Here is a 27,194-nt window from a genome sequence, read left to right on the forward strand (position 1 = left end):
TTGCTTCTTCACATCTTCAAGCCGCGAAACGATTATCGCCTTGACTTCCCGCGCAAGAACCATCCAGAAGAGGATGGGGGAAGGATCCTCTTCTTCAAAAGGTCCGGGGGCTGTAGCCCTGACAGGGTTCCGGGGCTAAGCAGTGCCCCCATTCGAGGATCCACTCTAGCCTAATGGTTAGACTCTAATTCGTTAGAGTGTTGGACTAGGACCTGGGAGACCAGGGTTTGCCTATCTGCTCAGCCATGAAGCACACTTGGGCGACCTCGGGCCAGTCACCATCTCTTAGCCTAACCTCCCTCACAGGGATGTCGTGAGGATGAAATGGGAAGGAGCAGAAGAACCATGTGCACCACCTCGAGCTCCTGGGAAGAAAAAAGGTGGTCTATAAATGTAAAAATAAATAATAATAAACATGGACTGCAAGAAGATCAAACCTCTCCATTCTTAAGGAAATCAGCCCTGGGTGCTCACTGGAAGGACAGATCCTGAAGCTGAGGCTGCAATACTTTGGCCACCTCATGAGAAGAGAAGGCTCCCTGGAAAAGACCCTGATGTTGGGAAAGATAGAGGGCACAAGGAGAAGGGGACGACAGAGGACGAGATGGTTGGATAGTGTTCTCGAAGCTACCAGCATGAGTTTGACCAAACTGCGGGAGGCAGTGGAAGACAGGAGTGCCTGGCGTGCTCTGGTCCATGGGGTCACGAAGAGTCGGACACGACCAAACAACAACAACAACAACAACAACAATAAATCCTTAACTTTGCAGGTCCGTTTGCTTCAACTGGGTCTCACCAAAGAGCTCAGGAACCCACCTTAGACTGGAGCGCGTTCTCGCGCGGCGCTGGAGCAGTTAATGGGTTCCCAGGGGACGCTTCGCAAAGCGACGGACCTGCGCTGTCACTCACGAAGGAGATGCGCATCTGAGCAGCTCCAAACGCCGAAAGACTACAGAGCTTTTCCTTCCCATCTGGGAGCGGGGAGAATTTCCTGGCAGACGAAGCAGGGAACTTCCTGGGCTTTCCCTGAGTTTTTGAAGCGCTTCTCGAGAACCTGAAGGCAGGAAGGCTGAAGCAAGCCAGGAGATCTAGATCTGATGTTTTGACCCCGCGCAAATTTGTTCTCGACGGACAGATTTCCCTCCTCTTCCACCGTGAGGGCGACCTTTCTTGCCTTCTCCTCTCGGATCCTAAACCTAAATCGGAAGAGAATCCGGCTGGCGGTAGGAGGGAAAATGCTAGCACAATATGGCTGGGTTTCAGATAATAATGAAATTATTAATTAATAGTAATAATACCTAAATATGTGTGCCTGGTGCCCTGTGTGCCTGACGGACCAACGTGGTTTTGGAACAAGGGTTGCTGTGAAAAGTTGTTCTCCAGGTGGAGGGCAATTTGCTTGGACCTGGGTGGAAATAGTAGGAATGCCATCATTTCCGCGCCCCTTTGCAGCTACAGGGGAGCAATATATTGAGCCGAGGCTTGGCAGATCAGAGAGGTGAGGCGTTTGTGGGCCTCCAGGCGATGATGGACACCAGCTCCCACCAGCCCCGGCCAGCATGGCCAGTGGTCAGCTCTGATGAGACTTGTAGTCCAGCAACATCCGGAGGGCCACGCCTCCCTCCTCCTCGGCCCTGCAATCCGAGAGGGAAAAGGACTGAATGGGCCGTACTCCACTGGAAGGTGATGTGTGCCTTGCTTGTCAGCGGCAGACGCCTCAGCTCACCTTGTAAGTCCGCCACGAAAAGGGAGATGATCCTGGCAGCCCCAGCTGGGTGGCAAAGCGGTGCTAGCCGTAAGTGGCCACCATTATTTGGAAGCGGCGAGAGAAAAATAGCTAAAAGGCAGATCTGTCCATAGAAGGAAGGGGATGGAGAGAAAGAGAATTGCTAGTCTTCCAAATGCAGCTTATTTGTCCACGGTCGTAGCTTTTGCCTGTGACAGCAATTGCTAAGTAGGGTTTGTGGTCGAAGCCATCCCTGCAGCAGAGACTCCCGTTTCCTTGAAGCTGTGCTGATTTTAGGGGCAAGTTCGCTTCGTGGGGCGCAAGTACTTTCGCAGGGCAGCTCTAGAGATGCCGATGGAGGAGAGGACTCCCAAGGAGCCGCGCACAGGATCGCTCCCTGGCCCTCTTTCCTAAGAGAGGCTTACACCGCAATGCTAAAGACAGTTACTCAGAAGTAAATTCCATTGGACACAGAGGCCAGAGGCCTTGCTCCTTAGTAAATTTATTTGGAATGGTAGAATTTATTATTATTATTATTATTATTATTATTATTATTATTATTATTATTATTATTATTATTTGGCAGGCCCTAGTCTATACTTCGAATTCAAACCCGGACTGGGTTTAACCTTACCCCTTCTCTTTACACCTGGGAATTCTGACTTGGCCCCATCTCCTCTTGTCTTGTATTAGCTGTAAAACTTCGACTCTCCACTGGAAGGGTTGCTGTTGCTTTGAAGTTTAACCTCATTTGTCAATCCGGGTTGGTTTGAGAAGCGGAGTTGGCTTCATTTCTAAGGTGGGGGGGGGAAGCCTGGCGGGATGACACAGCTGCCAGAAAACCAGAATCCACCCCGCTGTCTGCCCTCTCTGATATCTCCCCGGGCCACCTCACAGGCCTCCCCCACCCCACTCCGGGTCCGCTTCCCGCCAGGCAGCAGCGCCTCGATCCAGTTTCGAAATTTGGCGGCGGGAGGGCGCCCAATGGGGGCGGGGAGCTGGGCTGCGGCCGAGTGCGCAGGCGCAAGATGGCTCCTGCTTCTCAGAGGCGCGGAGGTAGAGCGGCTGAGCTGCCTTCTCCGACCCGAGGGAGGGAGGCGGGGAAGGGGAGCGAGAGGCCGCGGGCATTTCTGTCTCGAGCTCCCTTCTTCGCACGCCTGGAAAAGCGAAAAGAGGAGCCAAGGACCTGGGGAGACCCGGCATGGGCGCAGCCAAGGGGGGGCGGGCAGAGAGGGGCAGCTGCCCCCCGCTAAATCAATAAAAATACATAAACATGCATAGCAAACTGAGGTTCTGCCTCCCCCCCCCCCCAAGATCCTGGCTACGCCCAGGAGCCCCGGGGAGCCTCTCCAAAGCGGGGCTCTTTTGCAAAGCGAAGTGGGGAGCAGCAACAGGAAGGGGATCACTGGAGAGAATCCGTTTCTTTCCCATTCGGTGGAAACGCCTCTTGTTCCTCCTCCTCCTCCTCCAGCTGCTGCTGCTGCGGCTTCATCCAGCGGGGAAAGAAAGGGCGACTAGGCTTGCAATCCTATGCACACTTGGATGGGGCGCACTCTCCGAAGCACAGCGCTATGGTTGAGTTGCAGCGCAAGCCTTAAGCATGCCTACTCAGAAGGAAACGCTGCTTAATTCAATGGGGTTTACTCCTTGGTGAGTGGAGCAAACAGCCTTCTTGTCTTTTTATTCCGTTCCTTCCTAATGCCTTCCCGTTCCTTTGATGTCTCCTTCCTTTCTTTGGCCATATTCGCCTTTCTCTCTCTCTCTCTCTCGAAAAATAATAAATAGAGCCGGGATCCCGTTCTCCTCTCTTGGGCTTCTTTGCAGCGTAGGCGGTTGCATCCACCTTTGCTCTCCCTCCCAGCCTTTTGCTGGAGGATAGCGGCTGAGTGTTGGCACCTCAAGGTCCAGCGAGGTCGGAGGATGCGACTGGTACGCCCAGAAGCACCCCGAGATGAGGAGGGAGGACGCACAGATCTTGCTTGCTGGATTAAGTGCCTCTTGGAAGCACACGGCTTGAAGCCGCCTCCTGCTCGGTTTCAGACGGCAATCCGCGCGGGGAACTGAAAAGAGACAGAGGGAAGGTAATAATAAAACAAACAGCTCGGAAGTAACTCCTGTCGAATTCAAGCAGGGCTTAACTCCCAGGTAAGCAGCCTGAAGGCATCCAGCGTAGGAGCGAGTTTGCGTTGCGAATTGACAGCGCAAACGAGAGAGATCGACAGTCTTCGCGGAGCAGACGCTTGAAGCTCACGTCGAAAGAGTGAAACCGTCCCAAGGTTGGCAGAAGAAGCAGCTAAGTGGCCGAGCTGCGCCTCGCTCAGCTTGCCCTGGGTGCTGGCACCAGACTCAGACAGCCGAATTCCTGCCCGGGTTCGGCTGGTGGCTGAACTCGGAACTGCAAGCAAAGTGAGCTCCTTCTTCCATTCTTCCGTGCGGAAAGCGAGTTCAGAGGTGGTGGTTGGAATTTGGGGAAGCAACGCAAATAACGCACGAAGGAGAGAACTCGTGTACGTGTATCAACAAGATTCAAGGATCCCAGTGGCGAGCTACAGATACAGGATCTCTTTCACAGATCCACCTTCTAAAGTGAATTGTAAATCCTCGCCGCAGAGAATCTCCTGCGTGTAAACGGGGTGGGTGGGGTGGGGGTGGGGAAACGTCTGGACAAGTCGGACTGGGCAACCGCACGAATCCCCGAAAGAACAGAACGAAGCAGAAGCATCCGCGAGGGAAGGGGGAACGTTGCGCGCGTTCTCTGGTCGTTAGTTCTCCCGCCGGTCCGATGATTAATAAGCAGCTCTCTCCTCGCTTTTCCGGATCTATCGGAAAAGCTCCGCATTACTGTCCAAGTGGGACGCCAGCTAAAAGCCTGGCCGGTGCGATGGCGCGACGGCGCGACGGCTGAGTCCCAATCCGAAGGGGTGGTGGTGCTAATAGAGCCTTGTAACATTGCAGCCCAATATCGGAGGAAGCAAACTCTCTTTCGCAAGGGGAACCTATTTGTATTTCGTAGGACAGATTCTTCTTCCTAGTTTATAAAGCGCGTTTAATGTGCGGTCTTCATAGTTCTTGAAACAACCACGCCGGTCTTCAAACGACCAGATCTTTGCTGCGCCTGTTTTACGGAGAAAAATAAGACGTCGCCAAGAACAGTCAAGGTTGAAGCTTAAGGTCCAAAAAAGAGGCCAGAGGCTCCAGGCCTGCAAGTCCTAAGTTCTGAGCAGTATGGCCTGCGGCCCCCACTGAACTCGGAGGTGTGGGGCTTTACTCATTGGTGAAGTGAAATACACTCTGCACATGTTCAGAAACACTTAGATAAGACACACGGTTCAGGACTGGCTTCCTTTCCCTCTCTGAATATTGTGCAGCACTGATGCCTTCCAAGCTAGCATGCGTTACTGTGCTTCAGTTCGTAGGTTTACTCAAAGTAAAACCAGCCCTCCGTTTTGGGAAAGCCAGCAATGAATTGCGCAGCCGCTGTTCGCTTTTAGAGCTCCCTCGGCTTGGAAACCTTTTGTATGTAGGGCAAGTCAGTGAGCGATGCAGGGTGGAATTCTCTTTGCTTCTTGGATTCCCTTTTAAACTGTTATTACTCCCAACAGTTTAACACAGCATTGGAGTTTGTATTCTGAGAAACAGGCTTACAGGGCCACCAGATGCATGTTTGCTCAGAAGTAAGTTCCACTGAGTTCAATGGGGATTACTCTGAGGTAAGTGAGGATAGGACTGCAGTCTTGCACAAGGGTAAAGTTATACTGCACCTCATCAGGTATAAACAAGTCCCGTCCCCCCGCCCATCACCTGCGTGTTGGGGCGTCCTGAGAAAACCTTGGGAAATCCAAGAAGATTAATAATAGACTTGGATGGAAAGTAGCGCGATCCTAACCGCTACTAATACAGTTAATCCCATCCTGTTTGTATTATTATTATTATTATTATTATTATTATTATTATTATTATTATTAAACCGTCCTTCATCCGAGGATCACAAGGCGGATTACAATATCAAATGAGAGTTCCGCGTGATCGCTCTTAGGATCCGGGAGGCAGCAGTAATCACCTGCTTTTACAGCCATCTCAAAAATTATTAAAAGGAAGAACAACTAAGAGGTTTGTGACGACTTGAAAGGCTAGCACATTTATTGTGCCACAATGAGCTTGTGTGGAACAGAATCCACGTCATCCACTTGCTTCTGATGAAACCGACGTTACTCCACGAAAGTTCATAGCTTATTATGTCATAATAAAACTCTGAAGTCTTCTTCTTAGACTCTCCGTCGGTGTTTCAGCAGCCACCACGATCAGGCACCCATCTGGAAATCCTTTCAAAACCGTGTTCTTTTTCTTAAGGTGTACTCACGGTATAAAAGGAAGATAAAATGTTCACCATGACTCCAGTAACCCGGCGAGAGGGCAGGTTCAGGCAGTGACCCTCAAAGCACTGCGATGGAAGCACGTTTCATTGAAATGAATGGGACTCGCTCCCAGTTAAACGTGCTTGTCTGGTGTATGCAATCAACCCACACTTATTTTCGCAGAATTAGCAATACCAATACAGTATCAGTTCAGTTTCAAAATATAGCAGCGTTTGCCGTGATTGAACTGGAACCAAATTGCGCAAACTTGGTTTGATTTATCTGCAGTTCAGAACTTTGGGTTCAACATTGGCCTTTGTGATAATTATTCGATCTTCTTATAGTTGGTTTAAGTCATTTTTTTACCTTTTTTCTCCTTTGAAAAACAGTCAGTTGAGGATTTTCTCAGAACTAATCCAAAGCAGGAAAAAGACTTGTTAGAACACAGCTGCTTTAATTCCTTTCACTGTTAGTGAGATGGAATTCTGACAGAAGCGACTAATACAGTCTATTGACTGTATGTGAGTTAATTCATGTGCATGAATTTAGACCTAATTTACCTCTCTAAGATACTTTATTGTGAAACAATAAGGGAACAGGGATGTGTGTGTCTATGTGTTTTCCCTGGAAGCTGTTCTGATTCATGAGAGGAACCTTATTCTGTCAAACTGTATCTTATATCATCATTGGAAACACGCATTTTCCCCTTTTAGAATCTCTTTTTGGATTGGTTTGATCTGCCCAACTAAAAAATTATTCGGCTACCTAAAACTGAATTTGTGCTTGTGACTACGTCTATCGCGAAAAAAGAATTAGTCTGAAAGAGACATTACTTCAAAGTGTATGTATCACATTTACATTAGCAGCTGAAGGACTACAATCGCTCACAACCCAATCCAAACTACTTTTACCAGGAAGGAAGGAAATATCTTTGCTTTCCATTAATCTTTGGCGCTATCTCCCTGGAAAAAGTGTGTATAGGACTGCAAGCTTCATAAGTTGCAAGTTCCATTTCGTTAAGATGAATGTTAAACTTTAAGTGTTAAATCCGGTGAACATGATCTCCGGATCTCTTTTTGGAGGCATTCGAAAGTTAATAATACCCTTAAACATTGACTATATAACTTCACAAGAAGTAGCAACGGGGTATATGCAAAAGTAATGATTTAATGACCGTAAGCAAGACAAAGCAATAGAATTTGTGCTTCTTTCGCAGACTGGAGACAATGAAATGTTTAGCTACAATTTCCCCGTACAAACATGAAAACAATAGTCATATAGGATAACCACCCTCACGAATGCGTAACTGGTGAGTGAAGAACACACACGCACACACACACACACACACAACGTTTGACCAAAAGCAAAGCACAAACTGAAAAGTATTTGGGGGCTCTTCACAACGCTTAACTTTTAAAACAGTCCTTCTTTTCCCAAACGCAACGCCTTCAGAGGCCCGCCTTGAAGAAGGGATTCCCCGCAGCTTATTGGAAATATCAGAGTACCTGTTCATTTTTAACCAAATTAGTACTGTACCATATACATACATACAGATATATATATTAAAACAAATTTAGACTAAAAGCCTTCATCCAGCAACTTGCTGATTTCTTAAGAAAGAACAACTTAATCAAATAGATTCCCGCATATCTTATGGCTTCTTGTGTGATTTCCTGTGCTTTTTTATATATTTTAAGGGTGGAAACACAAACCCATCACACCAAATAATAAAATTTAATGAAATATTTAATGCGCCCTCCTGTTCCTGGCGTCGCCTCCTGCTCTCCTGAATCCTTTCCCACTGCACCGTTGGAACAATAAATCACATTCTGTAAAAAGTAAGAAATGAAACGAAATACTACTTGGAACCAAGACAAAGCCCGTAAAACCCTTTCGAGATGGCCAATTGCTTCCGGGTTAACCGCGGCTTGAGCTTGCTCCCGGCGACCCCGCAGCCTTCAGGCGTCACTAGGGGGGAAAGCTGGTACAGGATCGGCTTCGTCAGCAAGGAGCTAAGAAGAGGCGTCACCAAGGGCCGAGCTAGCCAGGGAAACGGAACCACCGCGTCGAGAGGGCGAGAAACACAATATTCTCTTTATAATATTTATAAATATATCATACAATACTGCTTCCTGTTTTGTCAAATAAGAACGTGGCAATGTTGCACAAATGCAAAATGCCACCTGATTCTTACCCTCCAAAAAGTGTGATTCCCAACCCCCTCGTTTGTTTTTCCTTCTTTAAACAAGCCAGTAAAATAAACGGCAATACCCGCCTTCAGGCATACAGGTTGTAAAAAGTGAAATAGTATTTTTTTTCCCTTGTTCTGTGTTTTTTCTTTTCTCGCCCCCCCTCCTTCCCCCGGTTCTTAAATCCTTTCTGTGTTGCAGTAGGCAAGTTATGGGTGAAACACTTTAAAAAAAAAAAAAGAAATTCAAAGAAAATAAAACTGGCTAATAAAGCAGGAAATTGTTGTTCACAGTGACATGGCTACATTGATGCATAGTTCTTCTATGCGTTTTTTTCTCCAATCCGGTTTTGTTGAAGAATATTAAGATGTGGGGTGGCGGGGAAATCCACTTGCTTTCCGCAGTTTTACAAAACAGTGAAATAACGATTAACAACGGAGATGTTAAACGTAGAAGTTAGTCTGGATTAGCAAAAAAACTAGATCCCATTATTGATATGCATCCATTTTCCAGAGAATCCCGTCCAAACCACGAAGGATGTGGCAAAAACCAAAAAGCATTCCTCTTCCTCTATAGTTTATCCAGGTTTATAGCGTCGCTAGTCCTTAAGAAAAACCTCCTTCTCCTCTTTCTAAATCCACGGTCCATAGGAGACGCTCATAGCTCAAATCCCCCTGTTTTCACAACAGCCCGAGGTTCGTTTTAATATCCAAAAGTTCCCATATCTAAGGTTCGTGTGGGAGGTTTCGCTGATCGTCCCTCTCACTTCTTAAAGCAATTCGGAGGACAGTCACACGAGGGGATAGCATCTATAAAGCTGAGTGGCACCGAGAGAAGGAGACGGGACAGGACAGAGCAGGTCTAAAAGAGACAAGGGTGGAGATTTTGGAGTCCCAGAGGGCTCGGCGCATCAGCCCGAAGACGTGGCAGAAGAGCCGTTGACGGAGGCTTTCCGGGCTCTGTTGCTGAAGGAGGGGTGGTGGTTGCTGCCGCCGCTGGTTCCGTTCATAGTACTAGAGATGTGCGGGAACTGGGGGTGCGGGGACTGCACCGGGGTGCCGGGGCTGAGCAAGCAGGAGGAGGTGGACGGCGGGCCGCCTCCCGCGGGGCTGCTCGCCTTCTCGCTCCCAGAGTCACTTTCCAGCTCCCCGCTGTGGTTCAGCCCATCCTGCTGGTGGCAGCCGATCTTCATCCTCTTGCAAGTTGGTCGCACCCGGTACTTCAAAGGGAGGGGGCCGTTCTGCAAGAAAAATAAAATAAAATAAGAGGAGGGCGTCCTCAGAAGAGGCGCTTCTTCCCCATCGGTCCGCCCCCTCGCTCAAGGAAGGGGCGTCCAAGCCTTCCCCCCTGCACTATTTACCCTTCTCCAAGTGTAAATATAGGCAATATCCATCAGCGTGTAGTAGTCCTTCAAGGGCTCCTCTTCATACATGACGTCGATCTAGGGGGAGAGATGCAATTGAGCTTCGTTTTACGCGGGTGGGGAGGAAGCGACGGCATCAACGTGCACGCCAAAGAAATATCCACCTGGCTCCAAATTTAAATGACACTGTAAGAATTAAGCCCCTTGACCCAAATAAACCAAAGATTTAAATCCAGGTACTTAGACTTACATTTGTTGGGATGGAGGAATTTAGCTTTCCTGAGTCCTAGGCTTTAGTGGGATTGCTGATCGGCCCTTAAGGAGCCAATACTTCAAGTCTTTCATTTAAGAGTTTTGGTGATTGCTGTTTTTTTATATATAACCCAGACGCAAAAGCCATTAGGCAAAGGCTTATTGAGCAACCTTAGCATGAAAAAGACTGTCTAAAATGCTGCGCCGGCTCTGATCTTTCAAGGACAAAGCAACCTATGATCTGACAGCACAGAGCAAAACACTGGGGGATACTTATCTGATTCTCCAGTTTCTGAAAATAGAGGACTACATTAACAGCTTGTTTTATGTATATAAACCAAAGCAAACTACTAGCTTACATGGTACACTGTGTTGCTTAGTAAGTTTGTGGCAATACATTTTAAAGTAAAAAGCATTCATTTAAATCAAATGCCAGGAGCCCAGATTTTAGTGGAACTTCTACCACTATCACCCCTTTAATAAAAAAAAATTACCTGAAAAGTATTGGGTATGTCCATTTTGCTCCTGAGAAACTTTCTCAGATGCATTACAGTCATAGCTGCAGGGCAGCGCAAATATCTTTTGTCATTCACCTGGTAAGGGGGTTGGATTAGGGGGAAAAATAATGCATATAGTTAAGAATTCAGTGTAAATGTAGTAGAGATACATAAGCATAGCTGGAAACTATAAGCTAATTGCTAAATCAAAATAACAAAAATGCAGAACAGTTAATTAAGGAGAGTCAAAATGTAGTAACACAAATTTTCCAGGGTTTATTTACAATATATGACAAGTTTCCTTCTCAAAAAAAAATTCGGGTAAAGAAAACTAGAAGGAAACAAAAGTTTTTGGACCATCAATCAGTTCCCTTTTAATTTTAGTTGCCAAGAAGAAACAATAAATGTCTGTACAATAGCTGCCTGCAGTGTTAATTTCTTTAGGGGGATAAAAATAACTATTAATCTAGCTGGGGCAAACAAATAATCTAAACTAGTTTCTAAAGAAGGGGTCTGTTAAATTCCAAAGAAAGTAAAAGTTATTTACCTCCTCTTTGGGTTTCTCTTTCTCTTTATTTCCTTTCCGTTCCAGTCTGGGAAGAAGAGTGATACAATTATAACAAAGAAGAGCTATCTAAGAATGTGCAGATAAAAGTAAATTATTGTGTTCACAACTTGCCTATTTTGGTCGAAGAACTCTATGGATAAGCTTATTATCTCATCATCTGTTATAATCCTTTTGTCTTCATCTGCAACTTCGCCCCTGTCTTCATTAGAGCCATTGGCAGCTGCACAGAAATTTCCACAGTCATTTACATCTTTAAATTCGAATGAGAACAAACCTCATCAAGAGGGGAATCTCTCTCACAGCTAAGAATATTTCTACAAATACGGAGATAACTCTCTGTAGCATGTATTAAAAACCTTTAAATTAATTATGCCGTATTTTGTCACTGAAATGTTAGGGGAATAATAGATGGGGAAATGTTTTAACAACCTAAGCTTTTGAGTAAGAGGACAGTTTTATGTCTACAAAAGAAAGATATTGAAGCTTTTACCATCAGCAGACGGATGAGCAGCGTAAAAGTCTCTTCTTCTTTTCATTTCATCTGAGTGAGAACACACATTTGTCATTTAGTATACTCTGCCTTTCATACAAGATAGTGCTTGTGGTGGTCACTTAATCTAAGAAGGGCTTACTTACTTTTGAAAAGGCCTGGCACTAACTTGTAGACAATGTCTTGGAGAGTTTTATCAGATCTGAAATATAAAATCCCAGGAAGCTCAAATTTAGAAGGGTGCCAGTATTAAAATCCAAACTGCACCTCACTTTCCAAAGCAAAGAAAGAGTATTTTCTAACAGATTCAAATGGTCAGCCCAAATTCCTGCAACATTTAAAAAAGGTTTAGACAGAAGTCTTTTACACCAGATACTTATCTGCCTAGGTGGGGAACAATTCTGTCTACGGAAACCTACTTGCCACAGTGTTACTGTCTAAAATGCATGCAGCTAATCAAGAGATGCCATCCCTAAACAGCAAAGGGGACTTCTGAAATGAATCTAACTTTTGCCTTTCTCCACCAGCACAATATATGAGGGGGATGGGTTAGCTGGAACTGACAATAATTTGCAGTTTGGTCAGGCAAGGCAAGAATAAAGTACGTATCCATAAGCATATAAGAAGCTGGGGTTTGGGTTTGGCGGGAATTCAAGGAGACAGGACTTAAATGCCAGCTCCACCTTCACACATGAACTTCAGTTTGCAAACTGACATCTCCAGCCAGATCCCAACATGTGATGAAGAGGTGGCAATCCAAAGAAGCGCGCAAGCGTCGCTATGCTCTTAACTTATCACCTGAAATGAAAGACAGGAGTTCAGTTGTCTCTCGCCTACCTTATATTTAAAAGGGGTCTGGTTTTGTGAACTTGGACATCGCAAATAGGGCAATACTTGCTGGTCTCCAAGTAGCGCACGATGCACGTCTTACAAACTATAAGAAAATAGAGAGAGAGAAAAAAAAGAAGAGGCAAGATTTTGATCAGCGGTCAAGGCGAGGTTTCCAGCTATTAAAAGAAGTAACGAGACTTTTCTAAACCCGGAGCCACCAAGCAAAGGTAACCATTATTTGGATAGGGGGCCAAATCTCGAAGGAGCTGCAAAGAGCCGGTGGGAGTCCCTTAAAGATATATAGGGCATGTTTACAAGACTATGGAGCTACTGGCAACCGCACGTAAATGGGAGCGGACCTTTATTGCGAGGGATCAGAGGCTGGCGGGGGTGGGCGGTCGCTGGCCCAGAGCCTTTTTCTGCGTCCCTGGAGGGCTAAGGGCATGTGTGAAGCCGGACGGTACTTACAGGAGTGCAGACACTCGATGATGGTGGTCGCATCGATGAAGTACCCTCCGCAGAGCACGCACATGAGGTGGGGGTTTAGCTCGGTGATTTTGATGCGGGTGGTGCGATGCATTTTTGCAGCTCTGAAAGGCACACAGGAGGGCCGTTTAAGTGCGGGAGGGAAGCGTCTCCGAGGCGCACGCAACCTCCACTCCCCCTTCGGACCCCTCCTGGCTTGCAAGGCAGCCCCCGGCCTCCCGCTCGCCCCTCCTCCAGGAGGAGAAGAAACCTCGGAAATGTAACTCGGAAGGCGGCGGCGGCGGCGGCGGGAAGCTGGCGAGGCAGGAACTGTAATGCAAAGCGGGAGGCCCGGGCGCAGGGAAGGGGCTGCTGCTCTGCCCAGTGCCCACCTGCCCGCCTGGCCTGGCGCGGCGGCGGCGGGTGCGGGGCTTCTCGGGGCCCTTCTCCCGCGGCGAGCAGGGCACCCCGGCGGCGCTTGCCGGAGCTGAGGATCGCGATCGGGGGAGAGGCGAGGAGGACGAGGCGCCGGATCCCGGTGCAGCTGCGGACGCTGCCCTGGGCATTTCCGGCGAGGGGGGAGGAGGGGAGGGGGCGGAGGAGGAGGAGGAGGAGGAGGAAGAAAGAAGAAGGGGGGAGGGAGGGAGCTGCTCCTTGCACCTTGGCACCAGGGCCGCTGGGCATCGGCGGGGCTGGGCAAGGCGGAGCAGGAGGGGATCGGGCCGCGGCGGAACTGGGCTTCTCCCGCGTGGCCTGGCTCCGCTTGCCTCGCTGCCGCCAGCCCAACAGGCTCGGGACGGCGGCGCCTTCGGAACCGCGCTCTGGAGGGGGTTGCTATAGCAACTTACACTTACACTTGGCATCCTGCCACCGCCCGGAGCGCAGCACCAGGAGGAGGGGAGGGGAGGGGAGGGGGAGAGAAAGAGGGAATAGAAGGGGGTGGCGGAGAAAGCAAAGAGGGAGAGAGAAAGTGCGCCCAGGAAGGTGGCCCGGGAGAGTCCTGGGAGGACCTAGGTGTGCCGCACCCGGGAGGGGGGAGGGGGGTGGGCAGAAGGGGACCCGGGTGTGCGCAGGGGGGGCGGGGTGCAGCCTCAGGAAAGGCGCAGGGGGCGTGGCGGGGGCCGGGAAAGGGGTCCTTTCCTCTCCTTCCCCTCCGCCGCCAAGGGGCCGGGCAGGAGGCCAAGAGCGGCGCTGGAGGGGGAGGCCTCGGGGGCGGCCTGAGCCAGCGCCGGGGTGTGCGCCAGGCCGAGCAGAGAGGCTCCTCCCGGCCCTTTCGGCAGCTCCTCGCAGGGGCCTCCATCCACGTCGACTCAGCCCGGGCAAGGAAGCGGCAGCAGCTCAGCCTCCGGTTTCCTGCCCTCTCCAACGAGCCGTGTCTGCGCCGGGACGGGGCTCCAAGTTGGACCGTCTCAGCCCAGTCGCGCATCTGAATCCGCACCTCGTCCCAGACCAGCACAGCGGCCCGAGTGTCATTTCCAGGGGTTGCTGAACCAGAGCAATTTACAGTGCCACCAGCTCCAGAGACAGCCGGGCAGGAGGGAAAGGCGCCTGCCGCCCCGGAGCCCAGGTTAAGGTCCCTGATCTCAGCAAATGCCCTCGCAACCAAGGCGAAAACCTTCCCTGCAAAGAGCCCGCAATCCCAGCCGAACTTGGCCAAGGAAAGAGCAAAAGCCCTCGCGTTGCGCGGAGGAAGGAGGAGATGGGACTGGCAGCAGCAGAGACAACCTGAGCAAGCAAGCAGCTCCTTCTCTGGGGAGAGGGAAGCAAACGCTGTACCAGGGGAAAATGTTTCTCTTACACACACACACACACACACACACACACACACACACACATTCCCCAAAGGGAAGAAGGGCAGAGGTGCTAGCCTTGGCCTTAAGCTCGAGGGTGGCAGCGAGGCTAGGCGCTCCCATGCATTGTGCTCGGATTTTCCAAGATCTCTTCAACAGTATCAACAAAGGAGCAGCCTGGAGTTTTTGGATCTCGGCTCTTGGCTTCTTGCCTGCGATTTCCCTCCATGTCCTCAGCCAGGAGGAAGACTCCTTCTTGAGGTGACCTGAACCAGTCTCTCCTGCCCTCCTTTTACTCGTGAAAGAAACCCTAAATATCTCACAACTGGGGCTGTTTTAATCGGCCGCCTTACAATTCTTCTCCAGCACTGAGACCCACCGAAGCAGCCCAATCTTTCGGAAGAGACGAACACGTTTTATTTCACAAAAGACTCCCTAACTGAAAGAAAACTCCCAACAGCCGTGAAGCTTTTCTGGTCGAAGCTCTTTCCCTTAACCGCATATTATTTATGACCCAAGTTAGCCTTCTTCCCCAGGGCATGGTCGAAGCTATCTCTGAAATCCGGGGTCTGAAAACCAGCAAACTGAACCGAAGAACAACAGTGAAAGACGCCAGCAACACACACGTGTGCACACGCACCCCCCTTTCTGTTCACACACAGTTTGCACTGCGCGCGTAAACATAAAGAGCATTTCACTCCCAAACGCGCCAACTCCTCCTCCAGGAGGGGAGCTTCAACTTCTCATTCCCCGCCCCCTCCTTATGTTAAGATCGGCGTGCATACAGTCAAGAAACGCTGACCTTTAACACGAGCGAATATATTTTATTCCAGGCGCTCTCTCGCTCGCCAGGCAAGTCTTCAACCGTGCAAACAAGGGGAGGGCGAAGCTTGCTATGACAGCCAGCTTGGAGGCCATGCGCGGGTTACTTCAAAATACAGGGGCAAGCCCTAGTTATGAAGGCTCACGGTACCCCGTGAATGAGCACAAAGCATCTGCGCCGCCAGCTGAAAAGGGAGCGGAGTCGACCCAAAGACCAGGTAAGCCTCGATGAAGCAGAGCTGCACCCTTTGCACCAACAGCCACACAGGCAGATAGCCCTTCCTTCACCTGCCATGTATTTGAGACCTTAGAATTCTTGCAACAGACCTAAATCCTGATGGCGATCAATCAATCGATTGAAAACCGATTCTGGAAGGCATGTATGCCCACATGTGTTGCCAATAAGATCCGTGCTCTCTCTTCCCAATATCTGGCTGAAATCCATCTTTAAGTGCGGGAGGGAAGCGGCTTCCAGGGAAGAAATTAATGTGCTCAGTGGCAGAAATCCTCCTCCTTTAGAGCCAAGCTCCTAAAAGTAGCAAATGGGACTCTCCAGCTGGTCTCCTGCTACCACAAAATCTGGTTCCTTCCCAGCCAGCGCGGTGTCCAAACTTATTAAAGGTTAAGAGGCTACACACAGAATCCGCCAACTTCCAGCAAAAGTCTTCCCTTACACATACGGACGCATCCCATTCTCCTCCCGCCCCATATTATATTTTCAGAGTGTGTTCCTCCTCCTTGGAGGGTCATTTCCAAACAAACTCTCCCCCAATACTTAGCTGCGTCTTGTGCTCCTGAGTTCTGGAGGCAAGAAAAATGTTAGAGGTTCAACGAACGCCATGGAGGTGTTCTGACCACATGTCTGTCTCTCCCAGGTTTGGGGGCAAAGGGGGATTTTACCCGTAGGATTTGATGGCCCCGACTTATTTCCTGAACTCTTTTTGCCAGGACTCTCCTGTCAAGCTAGGTTAGGCCAAGCTAGGTTAGGTGGACGTGTGCTCGGTTTCTCGCGCCAGGAGCAAAACCATCACACTTCGCATACTAGCAAGTCGTTGCTCCTAAACTTGCCTTGACCCAGCTTGGAAGGACTGCGGGACAAGGGGCTAGAAAACCACTTAGAGAATAAGAAAGCCGCGCTGGAAGATCCTGCAAAGTCCCAGCACCTCAGCTTCCCCAAATCTCTTCCGTCTGCACAGGGCAAACTCGCATTAACGCAGAAACCCCTGTGCCCCCGAAGTTAATTTCCCAGCTTTGCCCTCCCGTCCCCAAAGCGCAGAAACTTTAACATTTTACGCACACACGAGAAAAAGCGCCCAGCTGCAAGCTGAGCGAGAACCGCCATCTTACGAGCCATCCAGTCCCACACCGGGGTCCGCCAAACTTAAGTTAATAAAATTCCTGGGAGAGCCCTCCTGAGCGCGACCAGCCCCCCGGCGGGATCGCCCCCTTGGGGGGGACCCATCCCTATAAGATGGGGGCTCTGCGGGGCTCCTGAAACCCCCTGCGAGGCGCTTCTTGGCCAGGCAGCCGCCGTCCCCTGACCCAGGCAGCGCCAGGTTTCATGCACCGCCCGCGTTCAATCGAAATCTGCATTTAAACAAAGGAGCCCCAGAGAGATCGGCGAGCAGGGGCTGAAAATAGAAATATCCTCCTGCGGGGCCATGTGCCCAGGAAGGGGCTAGCGGCGAGCCGAGGGAGGAAAGGAACCGAAATCCGCCGGAGGGGGGGCGTCGCCCCAGCCAGTGCACGGGCCGCCGCCGCCGCCGCCGCGCCTCCCGGGGTCCCTGCGCGGAGGGCGAGGGCGCGCGGGCGCGGAGGCAGCGCGGAGATGGAGCAGCCTGTCAGCGCTTTCCCCACCCCGAGAGCCCGGGGACACCTAGCAAGGCTGGCGCCCCTTCGCAGCCCCCCGAAACCGCCTCCCAGGCCCCGCCGCCCCCCGGCCCCCGGCGGGCAGCCGCGCCCGGGGATACGTACCCGCGAGAAGGAGCCGGCGGGCGACGATCCGAACCGCCCCGAAAGACAATGAAAGTTAAAAGTCGCTCAGCAGAAAATGAATGTGAGCCAAGCGGCCATCTTGAAATGAACTGCAGACGCTGTCAATTGCAATGAGCGCAGGGCTGCCGCCGCCGCCGCCGCCGCCGCGCTCAGCTCAGCTCATGCTCGCTCCCCCGCAGCCGGGCTCCTCTCCGCCACCGAGCCCCCTCCCTCGCCCTCGGATCCCTGCGCCGCCCCAGGAGTTGGCTCTGCCTCCCCCCCGCAGCCCTCGCTCTCCCTCGCCTCCTCTCTCTGCCTCTCCCCACCTCCTCCTGAATGCGCAGCTCCAGTGCTGGGATCTCAAAATCTTTCTAATCCGGATGGTTTGCCTCTCCTCCTCCGCCAGCCCATTGTCTCTTGCGCTCTTTCTTTTCTTCCTCGGCTCCCCCCCACCCCTTCACCCACTCGCCTCGCAATCTCTTTCCCCCTCTGCTGTGCTTTTTCTTTCTTTTTTTCGGCCCCTCGGAGAGGGAGGCTCTTCCTCCCTCCCTCCTTCCCGCTCCTCCTCCTCCTCTTTTTTTTTCCTTTAAGGGGGAAAAAATATAATTGTGATTATTTCATAGTTGTGGAGGGAGCCAGGGGAGAGGAGGGAGAGTGGCGGGCGAGGAGGGGGCTGCTGGCTGCTGGCTGCTGCTGGTGGTGGAAAATGCAACGCTGAAAGGCACACAGTGGAAACTGACACCGTCCCCAAAATGGCTCAGAGTTCGCCCGCCCCGCCAGGATCACGTGGGGCTCCTCATTCCTTAAGGGTGGCCTGGGAATTAGTGTCGGTGTAGTCGGAGCCCGTCAGCCTCCCTGTGACCCAATCCCGCGGCTCGGCCGCCTCCCCCTCCCCGCGCGCCACCCTCCCCTCCCCTCCCCCTCCCCGCACTCCGCCTGGTCCTCCGCCTCCCTCCGCTCCACACACACTTCGCCGAGTCCTCCTTTTCTCCACCGCGCTCACGCTGCTGCTGCTGCTGCCTCTGCTGAGCCGCCGCTGCCGCCTGTTCCACCTCCCCCCCTTCTCTCTCTCACACACAAAATGTATTATTCAATTTCTTCCCCCCGAACACACCCACTCCACGCTGGTAGAGTCGCTTTGCCCGTTCCTTCTCGTTTCCCCACATTTTGTACACCTTCACACGCGCAATCTCTCTCTCTTTTCTTCTGGCTTAAGTGCAACACACACGAACCTCTTTTTCTCTGCTTCCCCTCCCCCCGCTATCGCCTCTTTCTTTTCTATATTTGCTCCTTCTCTGACCGACATCTATCTACTCCTTAAATATAGATTTGTGTGTGTGTGTCTCCCACCCCGCCCCCCGCCCCAGGGCACAATAAACTGAACCTTGCCACCTTCTGGCTTAGTCCATTCCCCTCATCGAAACCTGTCTACTCCGCTCTTTGCGCCTGCTGCCACCTCTCCCTCCTCACACGACGGTGGCCCCAGCTCCGTAGCCCACCATTTTAATATCTGGAGGTGGCGCCCAAAGCAAGGTCCCCTTGTCCTCGAAGCGTCTCGTCTGGTGGCTTCCCTCCCGCGCGCACGAGACGCGGCGCTCCTCCGCCCTCGTTGCCCCACAGCCTTCTTTGGGTGCCCGCGCCCAAAATTGCCCCCTGCCGCTCCCAAGCTGCTGTGGGCAAGACCTTTGGCGACGCGACAGGAGACTTGCGCAGCAAAGGCGTTTCAGGTATCGTCGGTGTCGGAAGTGCAACGTGCGGCCAAGGCGAACTAACCCGCAGCTGCGTCGCTGCGCTTCCACCTCCGCCCCTCGTTTCCTTATATTTTCCCGCCTTGGCATCCGATCCACGCGTCGTCTGTAGACGAGCTGCTTCTCTTCGGTGCGTCCCAACACTCTTCCCGCCCTGCACATCCCCACGCGACCCCCGTTTCCTCCGCCTGGTATTTCCTATCCAGCGCCCCCAGTCTTTGCCTCCTTTCGCCTTCCACTGTTACCATTCTCGTCTCACCGATTTATATACACCGCAGAAATGTTTGAAAACTGACCCCCTCCCCCCTTCTCCACGCCTGTCTCTCTCTCTTCCTTTCCTTCTAAGGACCCGATCCCGATTTCCTTCCTTTATTTCGGTTCCCTCTCGCGCGGCTTTGACTTCGCCATCCCCGCGTCTCTTTTGCCCACCCAAAGTGCCCTCGCTGACTATCGCAGACTCCTCAACCCTCGTCCTGGGCTTTTCTCCCTCCACAACCCCAATTGAGATTCCTCAGATACACGAGGTTTCCCTCCCGCCCCTTCGCCTCTTATTTTCTTTAACGTGTGTAAGCACAAGAGCGCTCCTGACCCTCCAGCCCCGCGAAACCACCCATTTCCCCTTGATTGGCGAACTGTCTTCCTGGCCTTGAACACGCCGTCTCGTTTCCCGCCTTTCTTCGTCGTATCAATTCCCTTCTCCACACCAGCTCTGCCACCTCACGTTTCGTCACGGGCGATAAATAGGATCGCATTGAGGCAACAAATGTCTTCCGCGAACACCCCCCCACCCCTTCCCTGCCACAATTTTGCCTCCCTTCCCCCACCCTGCCGCTGCCTCGCAGGCATTCCTCGTCGCACTTTCCCCGCTTCCCTCGCTGTCTCGCGCGCAGCTCGCACGATTTCCTTCCACAGATCGCAGCGGCAGAATCCCATCTAATGGCGCGCCCCGGGGGCAGGCAGCCCGGCGCTGCGGGTGGGCGCGTGGGTGGGGGAGTGGGGGGAGGAGAAGAGGCTCCCCAGGGAACCAACTCGAAAATAGGCACCCCTCGCCTCAGCCACGGCTTCTGGCGAAGGAACATTTGCGCTATTCGCAACAGTGAACGTCGCTTGAGAACAAAACCCAGCGCAAAGCGCTCCTTGCCCCGAAGGTAGTCGGTCGGTCGGTCGCGGCGTGTGTGGATCCTTCCATTCCACAGGCGATCCTTTAAGGCTGGACGCTGTTGGACGCCGTCCCTTTCTCGGCAAATGTTCAGAAGAAACGCAGCCATCAAAAAGGAGCTGGGAAGAGAACGCCCGCCCCCCACTTCGCCCCCCACTTCCCAAAGAGAGAAGGACGGGGGTTGTGCGGAGACTGGCACACCCGGGAGACGTCGGAGGGGACACTCCTAACCCGGGTTCGTGGCTTGCGCTGCTTGCCACGCCGGGGAAAGAGCCACGCTCTGGTCTCCCTCGGCCATTGATTGGGAACACAAACGTCCAACACACACACACACACACACACACACACACACACACACGGGGTAGACAAACCTGGGGCAGCGCCCTCCTCGCCACAATTTGACCCGTTCGTGTGTGTTATTTCTGATGCCATGTTGCCAACCTTGTATCCCTCTCTACAGGACGCAGGGAAATGGAAGGTTAGAGAGCATATCGGATTCTCCTCCACGCCGTGATTATAATGGGAAGCGAATAGTACCCGCGTAGAGGCATTCATTTATTCATTTTTTAAATAAATAAATTATAATCAAAAATAGCTCTCAGATTCCACCAGGGATGGAGAGACTCACCCTGGCGTAACCGCAGCACCGAGGAATTTGACCCACCCGCGAATTCTCTTCCCAGTGCCAAACCCAGAGCTTGGAAGTTTAGGATCGGGGTGTAAAACAGGCTGGGAAAAGGGGGGCGCCGGCTTCACTCAGTCGCGGATCGGGTGCCTCCCACTGCAAGCTCGCTTCCTCCCCACCCCGCGCTAATAATAATAATAGTAATAATAATATCTCAACGATAAATGGTGTGAACCAAAAGGGATGGGAGGATGCTTGTTTGGTTTACCAATCTCTCTTCTCTCCAAGCCGGCTGAAGGCAGATAAAAGGACCCGCTTCCGCGTGCGACCCTCCCCGGAATAAGAAGTATGGAAGAGTCTAAGCCAGGAGGTGATGGCAGCGTCTTCGGCGCTTCGCTTCTCTGCCTTTCATCCGTTCCTTTGCCACCATGAACGCAGACATGGTTCTACTTACGGGGAGGGATCTCTTCAGGTGGACTCACCACGTCTCGCTCCAGAAGATTTCGGGGGTGGGGGAGAGAATTCACCATGGGATACTTAACCCATTAGGGAGCACAAGTGTCACTTTTATAGCAGCAAAATTTGGACTAAATTGGTGGGTTTCTCTCCCTCCCTGCCACTTCCCAAGGTACCTTTCATGACGTGCGAAATGGGTGTTTTGGATTTTGAGATTTCCAGTGCAGGGTGGGCGCTTCATTATCCTAAACTGAACACTCCAGGTTCTTATGGGCTTGGTACAGAAAACGCTGGTCTATTTCTTTGTCACTCCCCAACAAAGAGTAGCAAACGGGTGTTTTCCCTCTCAGGTGGGCAGTTTCCTCTTGCCCTTTCCACGATGGTATAAAGAGCCAAAGGAAGATGAAAGGAAAAACGGGAATTCGGATCATGGATCTCGCTGTAAACTAGAGCTGTCTCGCTACCCATTTCCCAGCCGGGGGTGTATAATTACCAACTGGGAAAGCAGCTTCTGCCCACGTTGTAAGATGGGGGCGAGGGTGGAGTTGTTTTTTGTTTGTTTTAAGTTGTGGAGACAATGCTGGTCACATTCCATCTATAGCCATTCAACTGCATTGAAGTGAAAAGAAACCCACTGGTGCAATTAAGGGCACTCCAGCTATTGTCTATCTACATAAACTACTGAATATTTAAGCAAGTAAATCCGGGTCAAAACAGATGAAGGCATGACAGTTTCGTTTCGCATGTGAATCGCCAATTTATTTATTTATTTTTCAAAAGGCTGCAACGTGACTTCACCAAAATGAGTGAGACTCAAGAAGACTGACTACTTAATTACAACACAATGAAGGCCTCCTTAGGTTCAGAGCCTCACAACCCTTCAAAGTGATCTTTGCTGGTGAGAAGGTTACTCTTGGAATGTTGACTCCATAGTGGGGACCCTCAGGAGAACCCAACCATCCCTCCAGTCCCCCAATCAACACACATTATTATTGATAGACGTGGCACACAAAATAGATCAACTCTCTATTGCTTTTGCTCTCTGTTTTTATTAGAGGTTAGAAATGGGAAATAAAGCCTTGTTTTTAAAGACAGGACAAGACTGAGCAGGGAGCAGATATTTAACAAGGCGACAGGGAAAAAAGAAGAAGACAATTATGTGGTTATCTAACAAATAAACATTTTCCCATTAGACATGATACTAAAATGCTACAGTCTTGACTGTACAAACATACAAAACATGAAACATTGGCTAGAAAGTAGGCATTCCATTTCAGTTCAGCCAATGCTTTATCAAAATCCCATCAAATGAAGTAAGAAGAAGGAGTAATCATATTAATGTTCAAAGATGAAACTGTTAGGAAACCATTTCTTTTTCTTCTTGGATCCAATAGTCTGCCAAGGTCTGCAGTTACAGCTGAGTTGTTCTCTCTAGGCTTTTAGCTGCATCTTTTAGTTTCCCAACTAAATCCTAAAACATGAAGTAAGAACTTTAGAAAAGAAGTAATTTGTTGTACATAGTGGGGTTACTTGAACATGTTAGTTCTGTGAATGTTGTCTTCAAAGGTGATCAAGTTTACATCTGGAAAACTTGGTGTCTAACACTTTGAGAAGAATGCCTACAAGTCAGCTATTTTATATCTTTAAGAAACATTCAGCCTTTCTGTCATATTTTAGTTAAGAGTAGATACTGAACATTCTTAACAGAAATGTTGTGCTAATAACAGAATTTTTTAAATGAAAGTGCTTGGATTAATATAGAGCAGAATATAAATGACCGTAATAAATTAAATAAAAAGTATCAAAAGACAGAGACAACTTCGCTATCTTTCTTGCTGTTTAATATAACAATTAAATTAAATTAATTCATCAACTTTTCAAGTTGCATTCCTAAATATATTTACTTATTTGCAATGGATTAAAATTTCAATTTAATATGGAATGTAAAACTAATTTTTATTTTAAAATAATTCCCAGGATTAACCTGTAACCCTTTTCTTTTGCTCAACTTCTCAATCCTTACCTAATTTTACACTTTTTAATGCTTGGGTTAGGTTTTGTTTAGTACTTGCTGTAGTCAATGTGAACTTCTTTGTATAAAGAGCTCAGTTTACCATCCTTGAACAATTTACACAAACCCAATTTAGCCAAAGTCAATGCAAGTTGCACTCTTTATATTAATGCACAGTATATAGTTGCAGAAAGTGAATTTCCTCTCAGGTATTACATTTGAAACAGTTCCCTCCAACCCCCTTAAAATGTGATTCCAAGATCATAGCTACTATGTGGGTTAATCTGAAATCTCAATTTGGTGAGGTACATAATCAAACCATTATAAAGTAACAAGTTTAATAAACACACTTTTTGCAAGCTTTAGTTTGGGTGGATTCCTGATAGAAAATTTCATTCTGACATCTGAAATGGTCACACCCGCCCAAACATATGAAGAAATACCTGTAATTGCTCCATAGAACAACTAAAATTAATGTCCGGTTGAGATCTTGAGTCACTGTTCTAAAGGAACAAAAATCCCAAATGTTAGAAGTTTAACATCTGGCAAAACCTGAAGTAATATTTAATTCAGTGATGGTGAGGAAAAGCATAAGAATGGGTGCAGTACCTCAACATTTAAGGTCATCAGATAAGCAGGGCGATAATTTTTATGAAGTTGATTAGTCTAAAGAAATAAGGGAAGAGGAAAAAAATGTATCAGAATTTAGCAGATAAAGAAACCAGAATAAAGCAGTACCCTTATTAAATTACCTTGATCTGATATTCCAAACGCCAACAAACATCAGTTATATGCAGCGGACATCTGCCTATACTGAAGAACACAATCATCATTTTCTTATTAGGTTATATTATGCTAAATGAAAAAGCTGTTGCACACATTTCAGGCATAAAAAGGTGACTGTTCCATAGATCAATAGTGTATTTCAAAAGTGGGTTAAGGGTGCAAATTATCTCAACTTGATAACTTGTGCCTATGTTTTCACCACTGTATCCATTTCAGCAGCCTCTTATAATAACTTTAAAGGTGCATTTGAAATTAATAGCAAAACTCTAGCCATATAGTTCTGATGTATTAAATGGGGCTTACTCCCTAGTAAGTTTGTTTCAGTTTGTAACCTTAAAGTAATAAAACAACTTCCTTTGACATACCTTCCCAATAGGATTTCCAAGGTATCTTTATTTTTCTGCAAAGAAGAGAAAAAAGTTTGCCATCTTCTACAGAACAAATAAAATATGAATATAGGAATAAAAAAATAATAAAATAGGCTTGAAAACCTGGTATTCGGTGCAAAATTGTTCAATTCTTTCTTTGTCAAACTTACAGTCTTCTAAATAAGTACTAAAAGGGAAACCAAAAGGATGTGTTAGCCTAAATGCCAGTACAACTCAAGCAGGAAGATTTACAGCAATGGCTGGTGTTAAAAAACAAACTAAAACACCTCAAACCCTGTGAAGGGCTTTAAAATGGGAGTACCTTATGGCAGATTTGTCAGCTTTTTGCTTTCCAGCTTCTACTATACAAGTTGCAGCTGCTGCATGACAATATTTTAATACTGCTGGATCAATATGTTCCAAGTCTGGATGATCTAAAAATAAATGAAATTTCAAAGATGGTATAACTTCAGGGAAATGTTCTTTTAAACAGAGAGTGACTAAAAACTTTCCATACAGCCACACTTAGCATAGCCCAGTTTTAACAGTTGGGAAAGTATAATACATTTCATATTGGCAATACTTAAAGCACAGCTATAAAGATATTGACTCATTCATAAGGTTTCCCTCATTCATAAGGAGCCACTACAAATGAAGAGGCAATCTCAGCTCTCCTTTAAAATGCCATTTCCCAAGACCCAAACCTGGCCTAAGTTGTTTCCCGCATAAGTTTCTCTGGAATTATCCCATCAGGCTCAGAATTTGGCATGTTATCCAGAAGAAACAAACGGATTTAGTGCATTTTCTAAACACAGTGTCCTGGTTTTCCTCCTTCCCTGCGTTTTTTGTTTTTGTTTCAATATGCAATCCATTACTGGAATTTCTTGGCAAGCATCGAGTTATAAAACAAATGTAAATGGCAGAATTTATTTCTACAAATAAGAAATCGCCATGCCTTTGGCTGTTGCATTCATACAGTGAGGGGGAGCACCTGCCCCCCTATAAATTGCCCGTGGAAGAGATGGAGAAAACATTTCATAGGGTTGAGTTCTAAATCAAGGTCAGTTTAAAACAAAACAAAAGATACACACAACCAAACCAGGTGCCTTTCTAACTATCCTCCTCCGAATACCGCGCGTCCCTTCAAAAGTACCGTAACTACAAACCCTTCTGGCCACATTATTTCTAACTTTTCCTTCTCCTTCTCCTCCTCCTCCTCCTCGCCGAGCCCCGTCTGAGTAAACAGAGCTGCTATTCGGCAATTGCAGTTCAAGCTAGTTCCTACCGGAGGCCGCGCGTTTTGAAGGCGAGCGACTACATGGCAGCGAGCAGAGCGGCTCAAACAAACGCCTTCCTTCATCGGCTAAGCGAAAGCGGCCGGTCCAACGTCAACAACCAGATCCCCAGCAGGCAACGGCCGGTCACCGATCCAGGGTTTCCCGCACGGAAACAGGCCGGGAAAATAATAATCATAATCCTCATAATGATCATCATAATAATGGAATGCAGTTTCAGAGCTGCATTAAGGAACAATGACGTGAAAAGAAAGCACTTTTCATGCACAGCCCAGAGAGCCTTGATCGTGAGGTTACAGCACGGAGCCTTCCTAAAATAAATCAACCCGTTTAGAAGCCTGACCTTTGCAAACAGCAATAACAATAATAATAATAATAATGACGCCGCTAATCCTAGGGACTGCAGTAAATAACTCGCCGGGGCTGGGGGGGGGGAAGGGAAGTGAAAATAAACCGACATCAACACGACGGAGGAGGGGAACCGACACCCAGCACAAAGCTGCCTCGGCAAAGAGGCTTTTAGGCCAGGAGCGAGCGAGAGGAACGCTGCTGATTTTCTGCAAGGAAATGACAGCCGCCGGGAAATGGAGGAGAGCAGCAACAATAACAGACAGAAACAAAGAGCGAGACGGGCTGCAGGACGTGGGCGGCTGCCTTTCTCGGCGAGGCAGAAAGCACTTCCTGAGTTTCAGGGGAAGCGGCCGAGGCTGGTGCTGGAGCTGCGGGCAGCAAGCAGCCCTGACAATGCGCCGGAGCTGCGGGGAGAGAAGCAGAGGCAAGCGGGGGAAGAGCCACCTCCCCCGGCCGGCCGGCCGGCCTGCTTCTCTCTCCCTCTCCGGTTCCCCAGGCGGCGGCAGCAGCAGCAACAGCAGGAGCCGCCCTGCAGCTTCCCTCCCCGGCGCCTGAGCTCCAGCTCCTCCCGGAGCAGCACTTACCTAGCGCGGCCTGGCCGGCCTGGCCGCCCAGCAAGGCACCGAAGGCGGCCTGCAGCAGAGCCTCGTAGGCTCTGGGGGAGAAGCAGCCGCGCTCGGCCAGGAGCTGCAGCCCGCCCTGCACAGACTCCGACAGCTCCATTGTGAGCCGCGCGGTGACCTTCGACACGCCGCCCACGTGATCCCCGCGCTCAGCTGATCCCGCGGCGAGAGGGAGCTGGAGCTGCAGCGGTGGCGGCTGTGGATTTCAGCTCGGAGCCTGCGAGGAAGGAGGCGGCGCTGCTGCTGCCGCTGCCGCCGCCGCCTCGCTGTTGTTGCTCTGGTGGCTGCGAGTTCAACGTCCACTTCCTCTTTCTCTCTTTCTCTCTCTCTCTCTCTCTCTCTCTTTCTTTCTCCAGGCATTCCTTGAGCATATACTCCCTTTCTTGTACTTGACCCACCACCACCTTCCTTTCATTTTATTTTGTGCTCGCTTTGCGTTTCATACACAGT

General features: G+C 49.6%; 2 protein-coding genes across 4 annotated transcripts; both read right to left on the reverse strand.

The window, feature by feature from the left end:
• Positions 1-7,228: 7,228 nt before the first annotated feature.
• Positions 7,229-18,155, reverse strand: BMI1 (BMI1 proto-oncogene, polycomb ring finger). 3 transcript variants are annotated; one of them, XM_053409817.1, is made up of 10 exons: positions 17,792-18,155; positions 12,740-12,861; positions 12,278-12,374; positions 11,587-11,642; positions 11,441-11,491; positions 11,062-11,170; positions 10,930-10,975; positions 10,380-10,478; positions 9,631-9,711; positions 7,229-9,510 (listed from the first exon to the last, which is right to left on the reverse strand). In XM_053409817.1, exons 2-10 carry the CDS (start codon positions 12,849-12,851, stop codon positions 9,181-9,183), a joined length of 981 nt encoding a protein of 326 aa, XP_053265792.1. In that variant the 5' UTR covers positions 12,852-12,861; positions 17,792-18,155; the 3' UTR covers positions 7,229-9,180. The 3 variants fall into 3 exon arrangements, with proteins under 3 accessions (XP_053265792.1, XP_053265793.1, XP_053265791.1); XM_053409818.1 differs by lacking the exon at positions 17,792-18,155 and adding an exon at positions 17,649-17,779; XM_053409816.1 differs by lacking the exon at positions 17,792-18,155 and adding an exon at positions 17,323-17,599.
• Positions 18,156-22,339: 4,184 nt separating this feature from the next.
• COMMD3 (COMM domain containing 3) lies at positions 22,340-26,949 on the reverse strand. The gene is made up of 8 exons (XM_053409820.1): positions 26,706-26,949; positions 24,798-24,909; positions 24,599-24,662; positions 24,473-24,507; positions 24,074-24,134; positions 23,931-23,987; positions 23,765-23,824; positions 22,340-22,781 (listed from the first exon to the last, which is right to left on the reverse strand). Exons 1-8 carry the CDS (start codon positions 26,842-26,844, stop codon positions 22,722-22,724), a joined length of 588 nt encoding a protein of 195 aa, XP_053265795.1. The 5' UTR covers positions 26,845-26,949; the 3' UTR covers positions 22,340-22,721.
• Between the last annotated feature and the right edge of the window lie 245 nt (positions 26,950-27,194).

The sequence above is a fragment of the Podarcis raffonei genome, chromosome 12 (assembly GCF_027172205.1).
Source record: "Podarcis raffonei isolate rPodRaf1 chromosome 12, rPodRaf1.pri, whole genome shotgun sequence".
In the NCBI taxonomy this organism is placed as follows: Eukaryota; Metazoa; Chordata; class Lepidosauria; order Squamata; family Lacertidae; genus Podarcis; species Podarcis raffonei.